The 17,417-nt window shown below is 39.4% G+C and overlaps 1 protein-coding gene across 3 annotated transcripts in view; it reads right to left on the bottom strand.

The window, feature by feature from the left end:
• Positions 1-17,417, bottom strand: part of pkp4 (plakophilin 4) — a 35,430-nt gene that overhangs the window by 14,050 nt on the left and 3,963 nt on the right. For 2 of the 3 annotated variants that reach the window (XM_077727909.1, XM_077727911.1), the window contains exons 3-8: positions 10,594-10,721; positions 4,787-4,899; positions 2,337-2,371; positions 958-1,083; positions 636-835; positions 15-564 (exon numbers count right to left, since the gene is read on the bottom strand). In XM_077727909.1, the coding sequence (XP_077584035.1) occupies positions 15-564; positions 636-835; positions 958-1,083; positions 2,337-2,371; positions 4,787-4,899; positions 10,594-10,721 (1,152 nt within the window). Of the gene's footprint in view, positions 1-14; positions 565-635; positions 836-957; positions 1,084-2,336; positions 2,372-4,786; positions 4,900-10,593; positions 10,722-12,940; positions 13,154-17,417 lie in introns of those variants that run through there. The other variant, XM_077727910.1, reaches the window with a different exon arrangement.

Genomic DNA, 17,417 nt, shown 5'->3' with positions numbered 1-17,417 from the left:
GTAAGTGTTTGTACCTGCAAGGCTTTCAGGCCGTGACCTGCGCTCGTAAACGTCATACCCCTGCGGCCTGTAAGGATCAGCGTTGTGGATGAGGGTATGGGGCAGAGTTGAGCTGTAGTGTTGGGGTACAGCCACCATACTCGCTCGAACCGGAGACGAGTGACAGAGCTGCTTGCCCTCCGTCAGTGTCAGAGGCGAGCCCACACGGCCCGACGAAGAGCCCACTGAGGCCTGGTAGGGTGACGTTGTGCGGCTTGTGCTGGCCTGTCTGGAGTTGGCAGAACCCACACGTCGTAGAGCGGCCGGGGAGTTTTTCAGGGTGGATAGAGGCGAGCCACCAGTTCCGGCACGGTTGGTGGAGGGGGGCAAAGTGGTGGAAAAGATACAGGAGAGGGGTTTGGGCTCCGTGACAATGGGCGAACCGTATGTGCTGCCTGCACCGGTACGCAGGGAGCTGCGGGGGGGTGACACGCTGCTCACATGGGATGGGGAGTGAGAGCGAGAAGGCACTGAGCTAACTCTCCGCATTGCACGGCCAGGCACCACTCCACCCACGGATAGGACCTGAAGAGCAATAGTGACGAGGCGATGGTCTTGCTGTGTTTGCTTGGTCAGACGATGTTACAGAAACCTACCTGTGCCGAGGCTTGCCCCTCCGCCCTGACGGTCTTGGCGGGGGTGCTTGTGCTAGTGCCTGCACCAGGAAAGGAGTGCTGCATCCTCAGCTCTGATTTGACCGCATTCTGGTTGCTGTGGTAGGCGGTGGTCGCATCCTGGTAACCGCTGTCTGAGTATGAATTCATCGGAATTGAACTGTGCGAGTTCCCTATGGACACTGAAACAGATGGGTTGGGAATTACAGAGGGTATGTCACTAATGAAGAAGGATTAATGGGTTCTGTGCAAGAAACAGAAACATAAGTGTAGAATTTTTGAGAAGACAGAAACAGACCCTTACTTTCATGAGGGGAGGACTGTTCCGGAGAGTATGGCGACAACTGCTCCGACTCGATCCTTGTGCGGTAATTTGGAGACTGAGAGCTGTCGGTGGGTCGTGACTGGAGGTGCCCCGGGTTGGGGATGTCTGGGAGAAACAGCAAAAAGAAAAAGGAATCCACTTGACTAAATAAATATACAGTACATATTGAGCATATGGACACTTTATTACCTGCCATTGCCACCTCTTTAATTTCTGCTACATTAAGCCGATAATCATGCAGCATTCACTCTGTGCATTTAATTGGGGACTTTAAATAGCATGCCAGGTTTATTTCCCTCACAAATTGTACATGCATGGCAAAAGATAATTGTGTTGCCCATGTTCACAGTCTAGAATGTACACCCTCCTTGACTTAAGATTAAATACGTCAGAGGGTCATCTATTTTCGAGCACATCTCTGATAGCTGAGAGTTCTGGTTAAATAGTGCTTGTTGTAGGTTCTAGCAAGCAAACATATATGTGAAGGGGTGATATTCTCCTGTCTCAGTCCACATGAGATGTGGCCGCATTGACATTTCTGCTGGCTGAAGCCTGGTTTCCACGGCGACGCGGCCACCTCAAACATCAAGTCACATACAGGGCATGACGAGGGTAATTACACACAGAAGAAGTTGTGTAATTGTTCTCCAAGGGACACACATTCAGACCACAGCATGCATGGATAAGAACAAGTGCATTAACGCATTTCATAGCGGTTCATCATCCTAATCAATAGCAAGCATAACCTCAATTGCAATTTTGCACCTGCATTCCAATGAAATGGCTTACAAATGCGCATACGTGCAACCAAAATCTCCACAGAATCGAAGCAAGATTGATGACTATCATAGATTTGTTCATTTATGCAATTAATAAGCCATAAAATACATTAGTATTAATCCATTGGTCGCTACTTTGATGATTTTAGAAAGTAAGGTGAATAGATAGAGGATTTTTGAGAAGCCCCTTCAGAGAAGTTAAGTGAAGAAACAATTATTGTAAAGTCACATTGAGTGAAAAAAAATTGCAAACATTAGAGAGCATCCTGTAATGGGACCATGTTCTCATTTACTGCTTGATTAACAAACATATGCCACACAATGGTAAATTCACAAAGTTAATAAGCCTGGAGCAAGAGAAAAATGCATGAGCCTGCATATAATGTGATTTTGGTAGTAAGCATGAATGTTGTAGATTATTAAGTCTACAAATGTGGATAATATAAGAGCATGTTTTTTTAAATGAGACGTGACTAATAATTTTAAGATGCATACTTTTTCACGTATTTAGTTCCTGTTCATACAAGTGGCAAAAAAAGGAAAATCTCTCCACAAACTAATAAGCAAGTTCCATCTTACCGGCAGTTCTCCATGGCAGAGACTTTTCAGATGAGCTGCAAGGAAGAAGAGGAAAGGAAAAAGTCAATATGGGGCACAGTGACACATTGTTGATCCCTGAAAGTACACAAAGACGTTTTGCTGCTAAAATAACAGATTTATTTTATTGAAAAATGGGTAGGGCAGTTTAAAAATGTAGTGTTTTGTGACAGAGAAGATTTAAAGACTTTTGTGTTCAGTCCAAAACAAGTCATGTAATTCTTCATCCCCTTTTACATTGTTTGAAAAAGCTGTCATTTTCCCTGGTTGTTATGAAGTACCAAAAAGTACATCCATACTTGTTTTGGGAAAAAAAGAAAATCCATAAAAAGAGACAGAACCATAGCACAGTGAATCTTTCTATCATTTCAACATAGTTGCTTGACTCAGTGGTCTGGTTTCAGTGCCATTGACGCTGATGTTAAGATGCTACCAGATTGTAAGCAATGCAGTGGAGAATATCAAATAATTTTCTCCCCAATAACTAAAACAATTAAATGCCTTCTGTGATTCCAAAGAAGTTAATAAACTGCATGTTTTTTCTCGGAAAAAATAGGGCCACGCAATCTTGGCAGGTGTGCAAGATATATAAATAAAACTGCTACAGCAGAAAGCCACACTGAAGCCACTAGCCACTCCACCATTTTAAAAACCCAGATCACGAAAAAGCTCTTCACATTGTTTGAATCTGTTTGAGGATGTAGGAGAGAGAGAAAAAATGTTGGTCATTAGAATCAAGCACCCATCGTTACCATGACCCCCTCGATAAGAAGGTTTAAGCGGCATGACTTTCCGGGTGTTGATGGGGACATGCAGGCAATTAAAAGAAGAATTAGACAAGATGTGCTCCAATGAGTCATGCAGAAAGGCGATACCTTGACGACTAGTCACTGTGCATGCTGAAAACCACCTGGATGACAGTGTGACAAGTTTAGTCTAAATAATATATGTATGTTTGCTGGCAGATATGACGGGGAAGTCGGGCCTGGGGGTCCATGTAAAGCGCTGTAACATCTGAGACACCCCCGCAGAGATACTGAGTGCGCGGCAGGATCTAAAATGTTAAAGAGTATCTCCTTTGTGCACCAATGCCAAATGAAAGCCATTTCATTTGTCCGTGTTTGCCTCTTAAAGAGGTTCATAAATCTATGTGGGAGTTTGCTGGACAGAATAGAGTAGGACAGGAAGGGATAAGTGTACTTGCTGTGCTTTTGATGTAATGTACGTGAGTCATGCTAAACTAATCACCTGTAACAATAGGTAAGTTGACATCTGCTGGGACATTTTAAGTCCTGGCCTATGTATCTGAATCTCAATATGTGTCAAGGGGGAGCATATTAGTGTGTCTTACATGCATTTAGTGAATTCGGTGTATGGAAATACTGCACAAAAACCTATTGTGTTTATTATGAAGAACTGTGAAAAGGTAACAGCAAAAACAGCTCCCTTAAGTGAAATTATTTTTGCACAACATAGTGTATTTCAAATGAAACAAAGATGTGCTTTAACAAAAGTGTTTTTCTATAATTTAAGATTATATCCATCCATGTCCAAGAATCCCCAAGCCATACTAAGATACTGAATAAAGTTGCCGTATTATGGCCCTCTGGATTGTGTATGCTGCACGTCTCATCAATCATTAAACTCATCATAGCCATCTATTCTGCCAGTTCCCACGATAAGGAATTTAGGTCAAGGTATTCAATCAACTATCTCCAAAACTGGCAATTTTCTATTTATGGCAAGACTTGCCATTTTTGTTTAAATTCTGTCAAGAACATCCTAAAAAAAGGAGCAACTCAAGAAACGCATTAATCGCTGCTAAGAGCCATTGAGCCATAATTAAAACTTTGCCAAAGTATTTTTAGGAATCCAAAAAGCGGTTCCCATTTTCAATAGGGCCCTTGTTAATATTAAGTTATTATTAAGTCAGCAAAACAGTCTACAGTATAATCCAGACACTGGCTGCGAGTCAACATTAACATCTAAACAGTGTTTAACTCTACAAATGTTTCATGTCATCAAATCGTTTAAGACCATTTGAAGGAAAAAAAAAAATCATTGGATTAAAAGCCAACTATGATGTCATGTCACTGCAGGGTCGGTTGAAAACTAATATGCATTGTTTATAGAATAAAGGGGCCACATCTCACAACAAACCCAAAAGCTTTTGACGGTCACTGGTTTCAGGAATAGTGTCATGCTAAGCAAATAACACTCCATTACAATGTGTGTTGACACAACACAACGCTCAGCGTTTTCACTACAAATGACAGTTGTAAATAGCCCTTTTATATTCTATTTGTAGCCTTCCAGTATAAAAACAAATACGTTGTAACACACTATTCAACTTTGCTCTTCTATGTACATTAGGTTTGTATATGGTGCTGGTATATAGTGCAACCATACACAGTAATAAATCTTTTCATTACCTGCTGCTTCCAGCACCTGGTGACTCTGCATCAAGTCTGCATCTTTCCAGTTGATTGGCCACAATCTGCCTCTCAACCTCCAGCTCTCGCGTCAGCCTTTCAAACTGGAGTTCCTGTGCACATATAGAAAAGAAAGGGAAGAGGAGGAGTGGAGGTCAGTTATACACGTTTTAAGAATAAAAAACACACTGTATAGTCAGTCCCAAGTCAAATATTTTGTAAATTTCATTGATGGGCTACTTGAGATGAGCAACATAGGACACAAGTACATATTTACATTGACAATCGTAAATCAAGACAGACATGTGGGAAGCATGTCAGGATGTGAAGTTCCCAGGAGATATACTGCACAAAGCAGATTTTTATTTTCTTTGTTGTTTTAATGAAGGACATTAGTGCCATGTTGATTGGTCATTTTCTGGCTTTAATCAAAACTGAAAACCGCTACAGTTCAGCCTCATTACCAAACTGTGACTATGACTGCCCTCCAAAAATGTGTGTGGATTGTGCACCAACAAATACACACAATTGTCAACTTTTCACCAATCACACACCAAAAAGAGCCTCTTTCCTATGTAACATATGATGGTCTTGGTGATTCAGTTGCTATGGAAGCGGTATTGGATTTAGGAATGGAGTAAGTAATTACCTATCATAATTCTGGTTTTTACTTGCACCGTCATAATACAGTGACACGATCGAGCAAATACCCTCAATGTGGCGCACATATGCAGTAATTAGAGATGTCGTCCAAAGCACCCCCTTACCGGATTCCCTGCACTCCATTAAGAGCATTTTTTCTAGCCTTATTCAGCATGACTCCACCAGCAGATGACAGGATTCTCAGACCTCTCATGTAAAAAAAGCCTTCTCAACGCTCTGTTAAATTCAGCACCGCAATTGGCAGAGAGCACCAACCGTAAATGGAGTAGCTCTTCAACTGTAAGGAGACTAAGGAAGGTCACTTGATTGTTGCTTCAGATCAGCCTACTTTCCACACTTACTTTTCAGTGTTCTTTGGGTGCCCTCACCAATATATAACAGATCTCCCATCCCCCTCTAACTGCTGTGCAATGCCCTCCACTGCTCTAATCTCCATCACCTCAATAGATAAGCGGAGCTAGGCTGGGGGCTGGTGGTTCCACAATCAGAGCTTCCCAGGGGTTTATGGTGAGGAAATGAGGGGTTGATATGAGATGCAATTTAGCATGGGAGAGCAAATACAATGATGGAAAAAGTGAGGATCATGCTCAAGAATTCAGAAGGAAATATGAAAGGGAACTATAAAGTGACTTATTGAGTTTTGGCCATTGATTACGTTAAAAAGACAAGGGCAAAATAGAAAGTTAATCAGAGGGAAACAAAATTCTTAAGAGAGGGGTCCCTTTTGTCATATTTGTTAAAACAGACTGTTTACATTCAATTGTACTTGTATAATGACAATAAAGGCATTAAATTCATTTCAAAACAGCATGAATATGAAAAGCCCTCAATTGATGAAACCTAATGATCACTTATTTATGCGAGGCTTTCGCCTGAGGGGAGAAAAATTAAATGAAAACTCCACACTTAATTGCATCCTTTTTGTCATGATGAGTTTGTCACAACACTTTTTTAAAAATGAATTAAGCTCACTTGTGTCTGCTTAAGCGTTTCCATATGGCTACAATCCTTAACCAATATAGGCCCGTTGCTTTCCTTATTAGCTTTTGATACAGAGTAATATGGGAAAAATGGACCTCAGGCAAATAAAACAAAACATAGAAGGTGCAAATGGCAAAAGGTGGCACTTGCTTCATTATAATGATAGCTGGAGGGAAAAATTTAAAATCCAAAGGTTACTTAACAATAGCGCAGCTATCCATGGTTGGCATAAGGCTTACATTGGAAAAAGTGTGTGGAGACAAGCCAGTTGTCCGATATTAACAGAGCCTCCGGTATCCCTTTATTTGCCAGAAGTACTAGAGCTGAGTCAGATCCTGTACCCCCTTGTGTCCAAATAAACAGAAGACGGCACGCCAGCTAAGCCACGCAATGGACACGCTTCATCACCATAGCTGCTGACAATACAAGAGCTGTGTGAAATGCCTTAAGCGCCTTCTTTTTAATGCTGATTCAGCACACTAAAAAGGTCTCTGTAACCTTAAATGTCATACATTTAAGGAAAAAACACATTGCCAAGATCCAAATCATTTACATGGTCTAAGTTAGGTTCAAATACAATTGTTTCTAGGGTTTCATATTTTTTCATTCATTGTTGTTCATAGGTAATACATTTCCACAGTGGTTAATTTACTTAACTTGGTCTTTTGGTATTTTAGGAAACATTCCCTTGTCAAAGCATTAATTCATTCATTTTCTGAACCACTTATCCTAGCAGGGGCTGCGGGTGCTCGAGCATCCTAATAATGGAATAACCTGTGATACCGCTGCACAATGTAGTGGGAGAGCACAGTAACGCATTTGTCCTTTGTAAGAGGGGAACATACTGATTTGACTGGTGCGGTGATCAGGGAGTTATTTATAATTACATAGATGACAGTGATGTTCATGAGTATTAACAGTCAGGTGTTGTGGGAAATTTTCCCCGAGCTACGTTTTAAAAAAGACAGTGTTGCGCCAGCATGATGCAGTGCTCCTTTGGCATCTTGTCACCCAGGTAGCAGATTGTCTCCTTTTTCCTCTTTTCTTAATTTCAGCTTTCCTCCACATTGACAGCTGCCTGCCACAATACATTTAAAGAATGCTTCAGAGGTGACAGCCTATCTAACTCTGCCATTCTCCATCAAGCCTCTGCTCTCTCTTTTTGTCCTTTCCGCCCTTCATTCTCGCCACCAAATCCAAGTGTTTTGTCTGTTCCATTGCACACCAGAGCACTCTCCTTCACCTGCCTTCCGCCCCTGCAAATGTGTCGCACTCCTCCTTCCTTGCAGGGTAATTGCCTTGAGCCGGGCTTCCATTTTGATGTTCATAATCGAGGCCACAATGCTTATGGGTCTAAATTTCCTCTTGCCTTTGTCACAGTAACGGCCGTACCATGGAGAGGAAGGCAGATAAGAAACGGAGGCGTGGAGAAAAATGGACAGTCAATTGTAATTAGAGGGGTTTATTCACTTACTCCTACCAATGTAGGAGATTATTGACCGCAGAGCGAAAATATATCTTCTCTGGCAGGAAATTGTGTACTGGCAAAAATGCCTGGCAAAAATGTCCTTTATATATACTGCAAAATACTGTATTGCTATAGTTGTATAGCCATCTGTGGAAAACATTGTGGTTGTAGATTTGCTCTTGTTTTTCTTTCAAGATCAGCACAACCTTTAACTCGAAAATAACGATTAGGTGATGATTGTCCACATAGCATATTGATTCTGTAAGGCCTACAAGTTGGTTTAAACACCTGAAAAGAGAATTACTGAAAGGTAGGATGACACTGTTCATGAATAAACAACACCTCATAGAAATGCATCTTTCATTCAACTATGGTCAAAAAAGTCTTCTTATGTAGAGAGTCAATGCACATCAACAAATCATACCTGCACAGCATGACCTATGCACTTCAATTTTGAACAACAGACAAACTGTTGTCGAAATATTATAATAGAAAGAGAGAAAAGGCTTTACAAATAGAGATGAATTTGGCCATGATCACTTCATTCACTGATTGCACTCACATATTTCTGTGCAACCAACTACATCCCAAAGGTTAGGAATAAAGAACTATTATATTCTGTGTCCATGAGAGCGAAATAATCATCCGAATCACTCCCACCCAAGAAATGTGATTGCATCTGTATATCAGAATTTCAGTTTTTCAAGCCTTAAAATTGACTAGTACAAACCACAATGCAGAATCTAAGTGGTCAGAATTAGCAATTCAATGCTGATTTCAATTATGAAGCCACTTTACAAAGTCATACCAATATTCAGCTTTACTTAAATGTTTTACAATATTTCATATCTGAATAACCTTATACCTACAAAACACGCAGATGGTAAGTCTTTTTTTCAAACCATGTTCACTATCCAAGGTTATCAGAACTTAGTTTAAAATAGAGAAAGTGCACTTGGTTCTTGTTTTGACTGTCTCATGGTATGTGTTGTTTGTACCATAAGATGTTGCTGTTCTAACATGCTGATAAAGCACATTGACAACTCATTTTAACGAAGAACGAATGAATGCAAGAGGTTAATAATTAACTCAAATTCCAGTACTATTAGTCTGCAGGAAATCCTCACCTATTTACCAAAGAGGCTTTAAAAAGAACTTTAATCTTTACAATTGTGAACTTTCCTTCTCTCATTGAATTATTTGCATTTTCAAAATGATTAGTGATTGAGGTATCAGCCACACTGACAGATTCTCAAACATTTTAGTTAAGGAATCATAGCCATATTAAAATGTAATTTCTTTGTGGCAATGCCTTAAATATAACCCATTTTGCCATGATGTAATTACACCACAGACTTTAAATACCAACTCATACAAATTGTTAAGATTGGAATACAAAGCAAATGAACCAGCAGGAAGAATGCAGCTATAAAATGTTAGTGTCCGTCTCCTTGTTTGGGCATGTGGGCAAAGTCTGCCTGCTACAGTGAGGGAGAGAAACATTTCACAAAGTAAAACATCCCCAACACAACTAACAGGACATTAAGAAGCAGTGCATGCAAAAAAAACAATAGTGAAGAACTAGAAAAGGATAAGAGACTTACCAACTTATTAGACATCCTCCCCTCTAAACCAAAACGTCAGCCAAGTAAGTGAGCATGCTTACACCAAGAGTAGGATTCCTCGAAAATCTCAACAATGAAAGGAAAACCTCAAGCAAGTAAAGGGGAAGAAAAACACTGAAGCCACTGATATCATTTCCTCCTCTTTCATTCTCACCCACTCTCTCTTCTGCCTTTCCCACTCCCGATCATTTTACACTATTCAGAAGGAATCCCCTTGGAGGCAGTTGTGCGTAGCCGCCGGTCAATGAAAACCACAAAGCTGTACTAGACGAGTCACTCTTCTTGCAAGGATATCTGCTCAAACCGGACAAGCCACTACCAAGGATCCTCTGGGGAAGGAAGTGACATCGACAGGTGCTGCCTCCTTCATTTCCTTACTCGGGCAAACAAAGACTACTTTCTTCCAGGAAGCTGCAATGTTAATTCTGTGTGGTCTTTGTTAATAAATAGCACATCAGTCAACAGTCATTGCAGGGATAAATGAAGTGTCACTGACTAGTGGATTCCTAGCCTGATAGAGTCCAGAACAAAAGCTGGACTGGATAACTAAAAGAAGCTAGAATACAGCACTTGAATCTGTTTTTGATACCTGAAAGCTCTGATGAATAAATACATGAAAGCCATTGGTCCTACATTTTAAGATTGTGGTTTCATGATTGCACTGTCTTATGCAGTATAGAATATATATTTTACTGATCTAATAACATGGGTATGAGATCGGAGTTGGATCAGTTTTCTCAAAACATGTTGTAGAAAAAATAAAGGATTCGTAAGTAAACAAAATCAGCACTTTCACATCTTTAGCTTAAAGAGTTCCACTTCAACAAAACATACATTTGAACCACTATATGAATATACTGCAGTTCATCAATCACTTAAATTAATTCAGTAAATAATGTCATGTTGACAGAACAGTGATACCTTGATGTTAAAAAAAATCCATATTTTAGCCGCAGGGTTGAATAAACAATCAGGCGGTACATGCTATTGTCCCTTGAAGCTTTTATAATGCGAATAAAGTGCCTTGTCTCAGTAAAAGTTGTCAAAATACAAAAGATAAGCCACGCTACCTGTTCTTTGACGGATGCCAGTATATTGTTGGCCATGCTTTTCAGCTCCATATTACGGCCACTCGAACGGCTGCGGGACAGAAGCCCTTCCTCCATCACTGGGCTCTGCTCAGGAACTGGCATTCCTCCTGAAGACACCAAGTGAACATGGACATGATCAGTATTGACCAAAGAACTTGTGTATACATCAACTTATCCTTGATTCTTATTGACAGCAAAGAGAAGTGCTTTCAATCCTCATGAGCCACCACCAATAGGGGTACAAAAATGCACACCCAAATAGAACGACACCATATGGCCTGAAGACTGTGAATCTGCAAATTGAGGCCATATGGCCTTGAAAAAACAACTCACAGTATGAGCAATGATTTATACATTAGGATGAAACATAAAAGCTAGATCAGGACATCGATTTATAAGTTAAATTTGTTCTGTGATCAAGCTTTTAAGTGAAATTATGCATACTCATACTTTTTTTTGCATTTTACATTGACCCAAAGACAATATTTGGTTGGTTGAGTCTCCAACTCCTTCCACTTTCTGAAAAGACCCACTTGAGTGTTGTTCCTTTAGAGGGAAAATAGACAGTCCTACATAGTCTTGAGCATTAGAATAACACAGCTTCCCCGAGAGACGGATGGGATGGAATGATAATCATAAATATCACTTCAATTATACAACAATAACTTATACGGTTACTGTGCACTTCGCTTGTTAGTATACAAACAGGTGAATCTCCCGAGTATCTGCCCAACCATTAAATTTGATTTTATACAGTCATGTCAATATTTTCTAAGACCTCATTAAGTTAGCCAGTGGTGGCTTTCACACAAGCAAGATCATTTTGCACCTTGGATGCTGGGAGGTGAACATCTTTTGCTCTGGAGGGAGTCTCAAAGCCTCTTTCAGGATAAGATTTATAGACAATTTTAAAAAACACACATAAGATCATTAAAAGCCTGCATGTACCTCATAACCATAGGCAATAATAATTCTGCACTGTACTCTAAATACTAACCCACAGACAGCTGCCCTCTACTGACAAACCACTAACTATAATTACACAATTAATCAGCCTTAATCGAAAAAGAATCAAACATATAACTCTGAAGATTGATAGATGCTTGCCCATAACATAACTACAAGGTTATAGCCACATATTTGCAGAAAAAGCCTGCATTAACTCGACATACTGGAGATAGCCGGGTGACTATATAGGACAAAATAGCAGTCCTCCATTAAGAAATAGTCCATTTAGTGGTCTTTTGCAGCTTGACTTATCGCGATGATATGCAGGTGTGGAGACAAGAAGATTATCCAAAGCCTGACTAATTGAGTCAATTTGACTTGCAGACAGCTCTTGCTTTAAAAGCTTAAGGGGTCATATACCCTTCATGTATGTATGCCTGCCAACATGAAACAAGCCACCGCTTCCACCGTGGGCAAATGACATCCTTTAACTCCAGCTTGAAGTGACTTTGACAGACACTCGTTTTGTTTACAGTGAAACTATGAAACGTTTTGTTTACAGTGAAACTATGAAACGTTTTGTTTGTACCGTGAAATAAAGAGGGGATTTATATGAAATACGCTGAAAGTCCTGCGGCTGTTCCAAGTGAAAAAAAGAATTCTGGGATGAGGCGCCAAAATGGCAGCATTTCAAGGCGTCTGACTTGATTTTAGTCGTGTGCTAGCTTTGGCCCTCAATGACAGACACTACTCCCGTGTATCCGCACGGGATCGTCCAAGATGCCCTCCCAAATTTTTTTCTCAGACATTATTAGTCTTCATTTCCCTATAAACTGTCTCCATCTAATCTTCCTACACACTTCAGCTATGGAACTCAAATGAAGGTGTGGGGGAGCGGGGCTTTATTCTTAGAATGCAGCCAGGAAATTTCAATTTGACTGAGCGCCCCCTTGACACACCATGAAGCTAAACACACACTGGGAAGTATGAAACCGAAAGGTTACCGACACAGCTGGAGAGAAAAAGTTTCAGCATGAAATCTTAAAACAGTGACTTCACCTTGTACAGAGAACTTCCACTTATCAAATGTAATACAGTAGATTTTCCCTTTCCATACCCACTAAAACTCCCAACATATTTCACTGATCTGAATATTCTTCGTTATTCACATACTTTTTGAAATACATTGTATACATACCACAATTTTAAAAAGACAATGTGCAGATTCTTCCTCAGTGAATGAATAATAACCGTTTTCGTGCCAAATATATCCTCCCCATCGCGTCGTACATTTCCGTACAAAAGTCAAACTCACAGGAATCAGAAGCATTGCAAAAATAATAATAATGTAAGTAAATGATTTGATTTTTCAACCTACCTTTGAAATTCCCCATTATATATGATCCATAATCCAAATATGACTGTCCAAAAGACCTTAAGACTTAACTTAACAACGTCATTGTCACAATGTTACTGTTGTTTAAGCGACCAAAACCAACCGGCTCTTCAACATTTCTGTTTCTCTTCAAATGTCATACAACAAAACAGCCCAATAGGCCTGCCGGGTAAATAGCTGTGTTGTGTCATCAAGTCCCACTGGAGCTAAACTATGAAGTAGGTGAGAGAGGCGGAGTAAGAAGCCCAGTCTGTGTAGTTTTTGAAGGCCTATAATTAGGTTAATACAGAGGGACAACATGCAGGTAGTTCCCAACGGTTAAAAGATGACCTCATTTTGGTCTAAACAAAACCCGTCTGATTGAAGGTGTTTACTATCCCTTTAATTTTAAAGACTCAAAAGTTTAAGTAGCAGTGTATTTTCATCCCCATTGTACCATGGGAAAACTGCTGTAAAAAATGTGCAAACAAATGACTCTTTGAACAGATTTTGTTTGATCATAGACATGTAACTATTTTTTTTGGGTGGCTTTGTACACTAAACAAAGCAGAATGGACTTTCAAATCCATTGCATCCACAAGGAACAGTTTTGAGAGTACCAGTAGCCAAACAAAACCAATTACAAATTATCCAAATATGGTAGGGTGATTTGTCTTTGCACGCCAAGCTATAACTCAGCAGCCTGCCAAGTACTTTCTTAACCTGACCCCACCCTGACTTAACACAACATGCTGTCCATTCAAGTGACCTCAGAATTCAGCCACTCCTCGGAAATTCTTACACACGTACTTTTTGACTGAATCTACTGTATCATGAATGAAATTAAACTAAAGATCCTGGGGGGAAAGGGGTAAGTTGAAGAATGCAAATCTTGGACAAAGTATAAATACTGTACAATAACCCTGAATATGAAGTTGAAAAAGTAATTTCTAGTAGATTGTACAAATTACATTATTCATATATTCAAAAAGTATTTAATCCTCCTGACCCATCCGAAATCTGCATGTAGTGCGTTGTGTCTCCTTCCTTGAGGAACACTGAAGTAGAATTCCTAATATTAGCCACAGCCTGAATTTACATGCATACATAAATGGCAAAACAACATTTGACTTAAAATTGAGCATTAATTTGGATAAAAGAGCAAAGCTTTGAGATTTATCCTGCCACATTCTTGTGTGTGTATGTGGGGGAGTGGGACTGTAATCAGCTTTTGTATTTCAAATTTATAATCCCGATTTGGTGAGGTGACATTTGCAGGTCGAACGAAGCATAAATCCAAAGCACAAATGTATTCCCATGATTCCAGTCGTATTTTAAGGGGAGAAACTGTTGTCATGTGGAGTAGAAAAGTACCCCTGCCAGTCATCCGCAGGCTAATTTGTCTTTGAGGCACACCAGGACACCCACATTAAAAACAAAAGACGAGGAAGATTAGCAGCCATGCATAAGAGTCTGAATTTAAGCGTCTCATTTAAAGCGAGTCAAATGGTGATTGCTCTGACTTTTCGAAGCTCCAAGGGGCTGAGAAAACTGCGTGGAACATACAAGCAAGCTGCATCTTTGCTCAAGCAAATTACAGGGCGGGACCAAGACAACAAGAATACCGTGATGATAAAATCACATCTTATTCAGTCACAAGGCACAAACAAACCAACAACCAATCAAACTAACATTGACACTGAATTTTACTTTTGAATCTTCAATTAAGCCAAGGTGATTTTTTTCAGGCAACATTTTTTTATCCTAAACCTCAAAATGGGAGAAAAATAGACACATGAACTGTTAACCCATTATTAACACTTCTTGACTTTAAATACCAATACATCAATGTGTTCATGATGCCATTCATATTTACTCAGAAATAGTTTAATTCCTGAATTAACTTCAAAGTAGTTAAATTACACATAATTTACTACTCAAAGTTAAAGATTCAACAATAAAACCTTACGCACATGATAATTATTGAACAATAAACCAACTAAATGGTCTATATCGAATTTGTTTTTGGACCATTTTGATTCTCCAAAAACCTTTACGTTTGAATACTATTATTCACAAATGGACATAAACTTTAGTGTGCCTCGTTTAATAAATGCTATTTTGTTTTCTTTCATGCAGACGATTTTAACAGTATGCAATCCCTTTGTTTGAGGTCCTTGGACTATGAAAATAATGTGCTGCTTTTCATTACTCGGCCTTTTGCAGGTTGATTTCCAATTCAAGTATGTTAAAATGCATGCTTTTTCAGAAATATTGACGATCTTTTGATTGGAACTATACCAAAGGAATTCATTTATTCAAGGTTTACTGCTGTGTCATTTGTTCTTTGCACAACACTGCAATGCAAAATCGCTGTAATCTCTATTAACTCATCAGAGGCAAGCAAAAGCTTGCGCTACAGCAGTGCAGAGTGCAGCATTTTGGAAGAAATGTCAGGAAACAGGATTTTCAACCTGCTGTCATGTGGCTTTTCCTACCATATCTCTAAGGCAAAAACTATGTGCAAACTAGCTGCAGTTTTGTGGTGTGTTTGCAAATGTGTATTTTTTTTTTTGGTGATTTTGGTGTGTTGCTTGTAATTAGTACAAGGTTTGATTATATAAACAGCAGTACTTTGGGAAAGGTTGGATCAAATATGTCGTTTATAAATTACAGTATAAGATGTCTTAAGGCCATTTTTAGTTTTGACTGGTCTGCAAAATTTTGACACACCATTGCCTTTTATGACCATGTAAGCAAAAGTTGGAGGGATAGTAATGGGAAAAAAATTTAAGCTGTCAGAATGACACACTGAATTATGTGCTGTACTATATTCTTAATACTGCCCAAAAAACAGTATCACTACACTGCAGTATCACTTCAGCCTAATGAGTTGTTTGCTGAACCTTCCTCAGTGTGTACTTCTGTCTGGCCTAACTGTCCAAGACCCACACATTAGGAAGGGTAGAAGACGGCTCAATGAATTAACATAAACATTAGGCTAAAACTGTTTAAAATGTCTACTATTTGGTCATTACATTTTATGAGATACAATATCATAATCATTTTCACTTTACGGAATGTATGTAATTTAGGAGGTGTTGTAACTCTTACGTTATTATTAGATGTGGTTGGTGCATTCACCTCTAGTGAAGTGAACAGCCGAAAATACTCGGTTTCTTACAGACACAATCAAGAGGAGGGAGAATGTCTTCCTTTCCAGAGTGGAAATAGTCACATGTGCATTGGCTGTCAGGCAGTCCATCATTAGACTAAACAAGGCAACCCCAGAGCCTTATTAGAAGAAACAGATAGCAGTTCTTCTGCGGACAATGGTTTGAATTGGGTACAGGTGGTTCTGTAGGATGACTTCTTCTTCTGAATTAGATATCACATTTCCACCAGGTATTTGCAAAGTAATACGAAACAGACAATAACTGCTAAACTGCACTGTATTAACTTGGAAATAAGAGATGGGTTAATTCTACTACAATACGTAGACATAAAAGCTGAAGGTGTTTATTCACCAGCTGCTACACCCTTCCAGGAAAACCTTTGACAAATGAGAAACAACTAGGACTAATACATTTTGACAGAGAGCATACAAAATTCCTATTGGATGTAAATCCTTTAAATAGAATTAGTATTTGAGCTGTGAAGACACACTTTATCCTGACTCGTGTCATTAGACATGTGCATTTAACACCCTGGTGGTTTCCTGGAAGCTGACAATGAACAAAGAGGATGTGTGTGGGGAGGACCTTTAGAAAAAATATGAGATTTAGTGAGATTATTGAAAATTAAAAATCATGTGCGATATCTCACCAAAATCATAATAAAGTAGGGTTTCTCAAAATTTGAAGTAGGATATTAATATTTTAGGAAGCAAGGAGAACAACGAAGTCCAATGAACGTAACAATGCTCTCGGGATGTAACTATATTTTCTGACATTATTTTCTGAACAATGAAATCAATTAAGAAATTAAAATATACATTATCAGAATGCATCCATAAACATCAGGATTTGCATTCCTGCAGAGGTATATGTAATTTCAAGTGAGGCACTGGGCCAATAACACTGATGTGCTATAGACCTCTTGTATGGGGTTTCACATTCATCATTGCCAACAGGCAATACAGTGGCAATTGCTTTTTTCTCTATACAATACATCGTTGCATCCCCATATACAAAAGATTAGCTCCCTCTTTCAGCTGAGTGATAAATGATTGAACAGCATTTCCGCTACAACAGGAAATTGTATATGATGTGTGATCACCTAGGGAGCAAACGCATCCAAGCAATAAAAAGAAAGCTTGGAGTTGTAGAAACAAGAGGCGGCACTTGAGGTCTCCCTGAGACAAAAGCAAAGCAGGAGAAATCAGCCTAGTTGTCATATTTCAGGCTGCCTTCACTACTTGATAATGCATCAATGTAGACTTGCATAAAGACATTTTCCCCAGTGTAGAAGTACTCGGTGC

Source organism: Stigmatopora nigra, chromosome 11 (genome assembly GCF_051989575.1).
Source record: "Stigmatopora nigra isolate UIUO_SnigA chromosome 11, RoL_Snig_1.1, whole genome shotgun sequence".
In the NCBI taxonomy this organism is placed as follows: domain Eukaryota; kingdom Metazoa; phylum Chordata; class Actinopteri; order Syngnathiformes; family Syngnathidae; genus Stigmatopora; species Stigmatopora nigra.
This window is presented reverse-complemented; position numbering and strand designations above follow the sequence as displayed.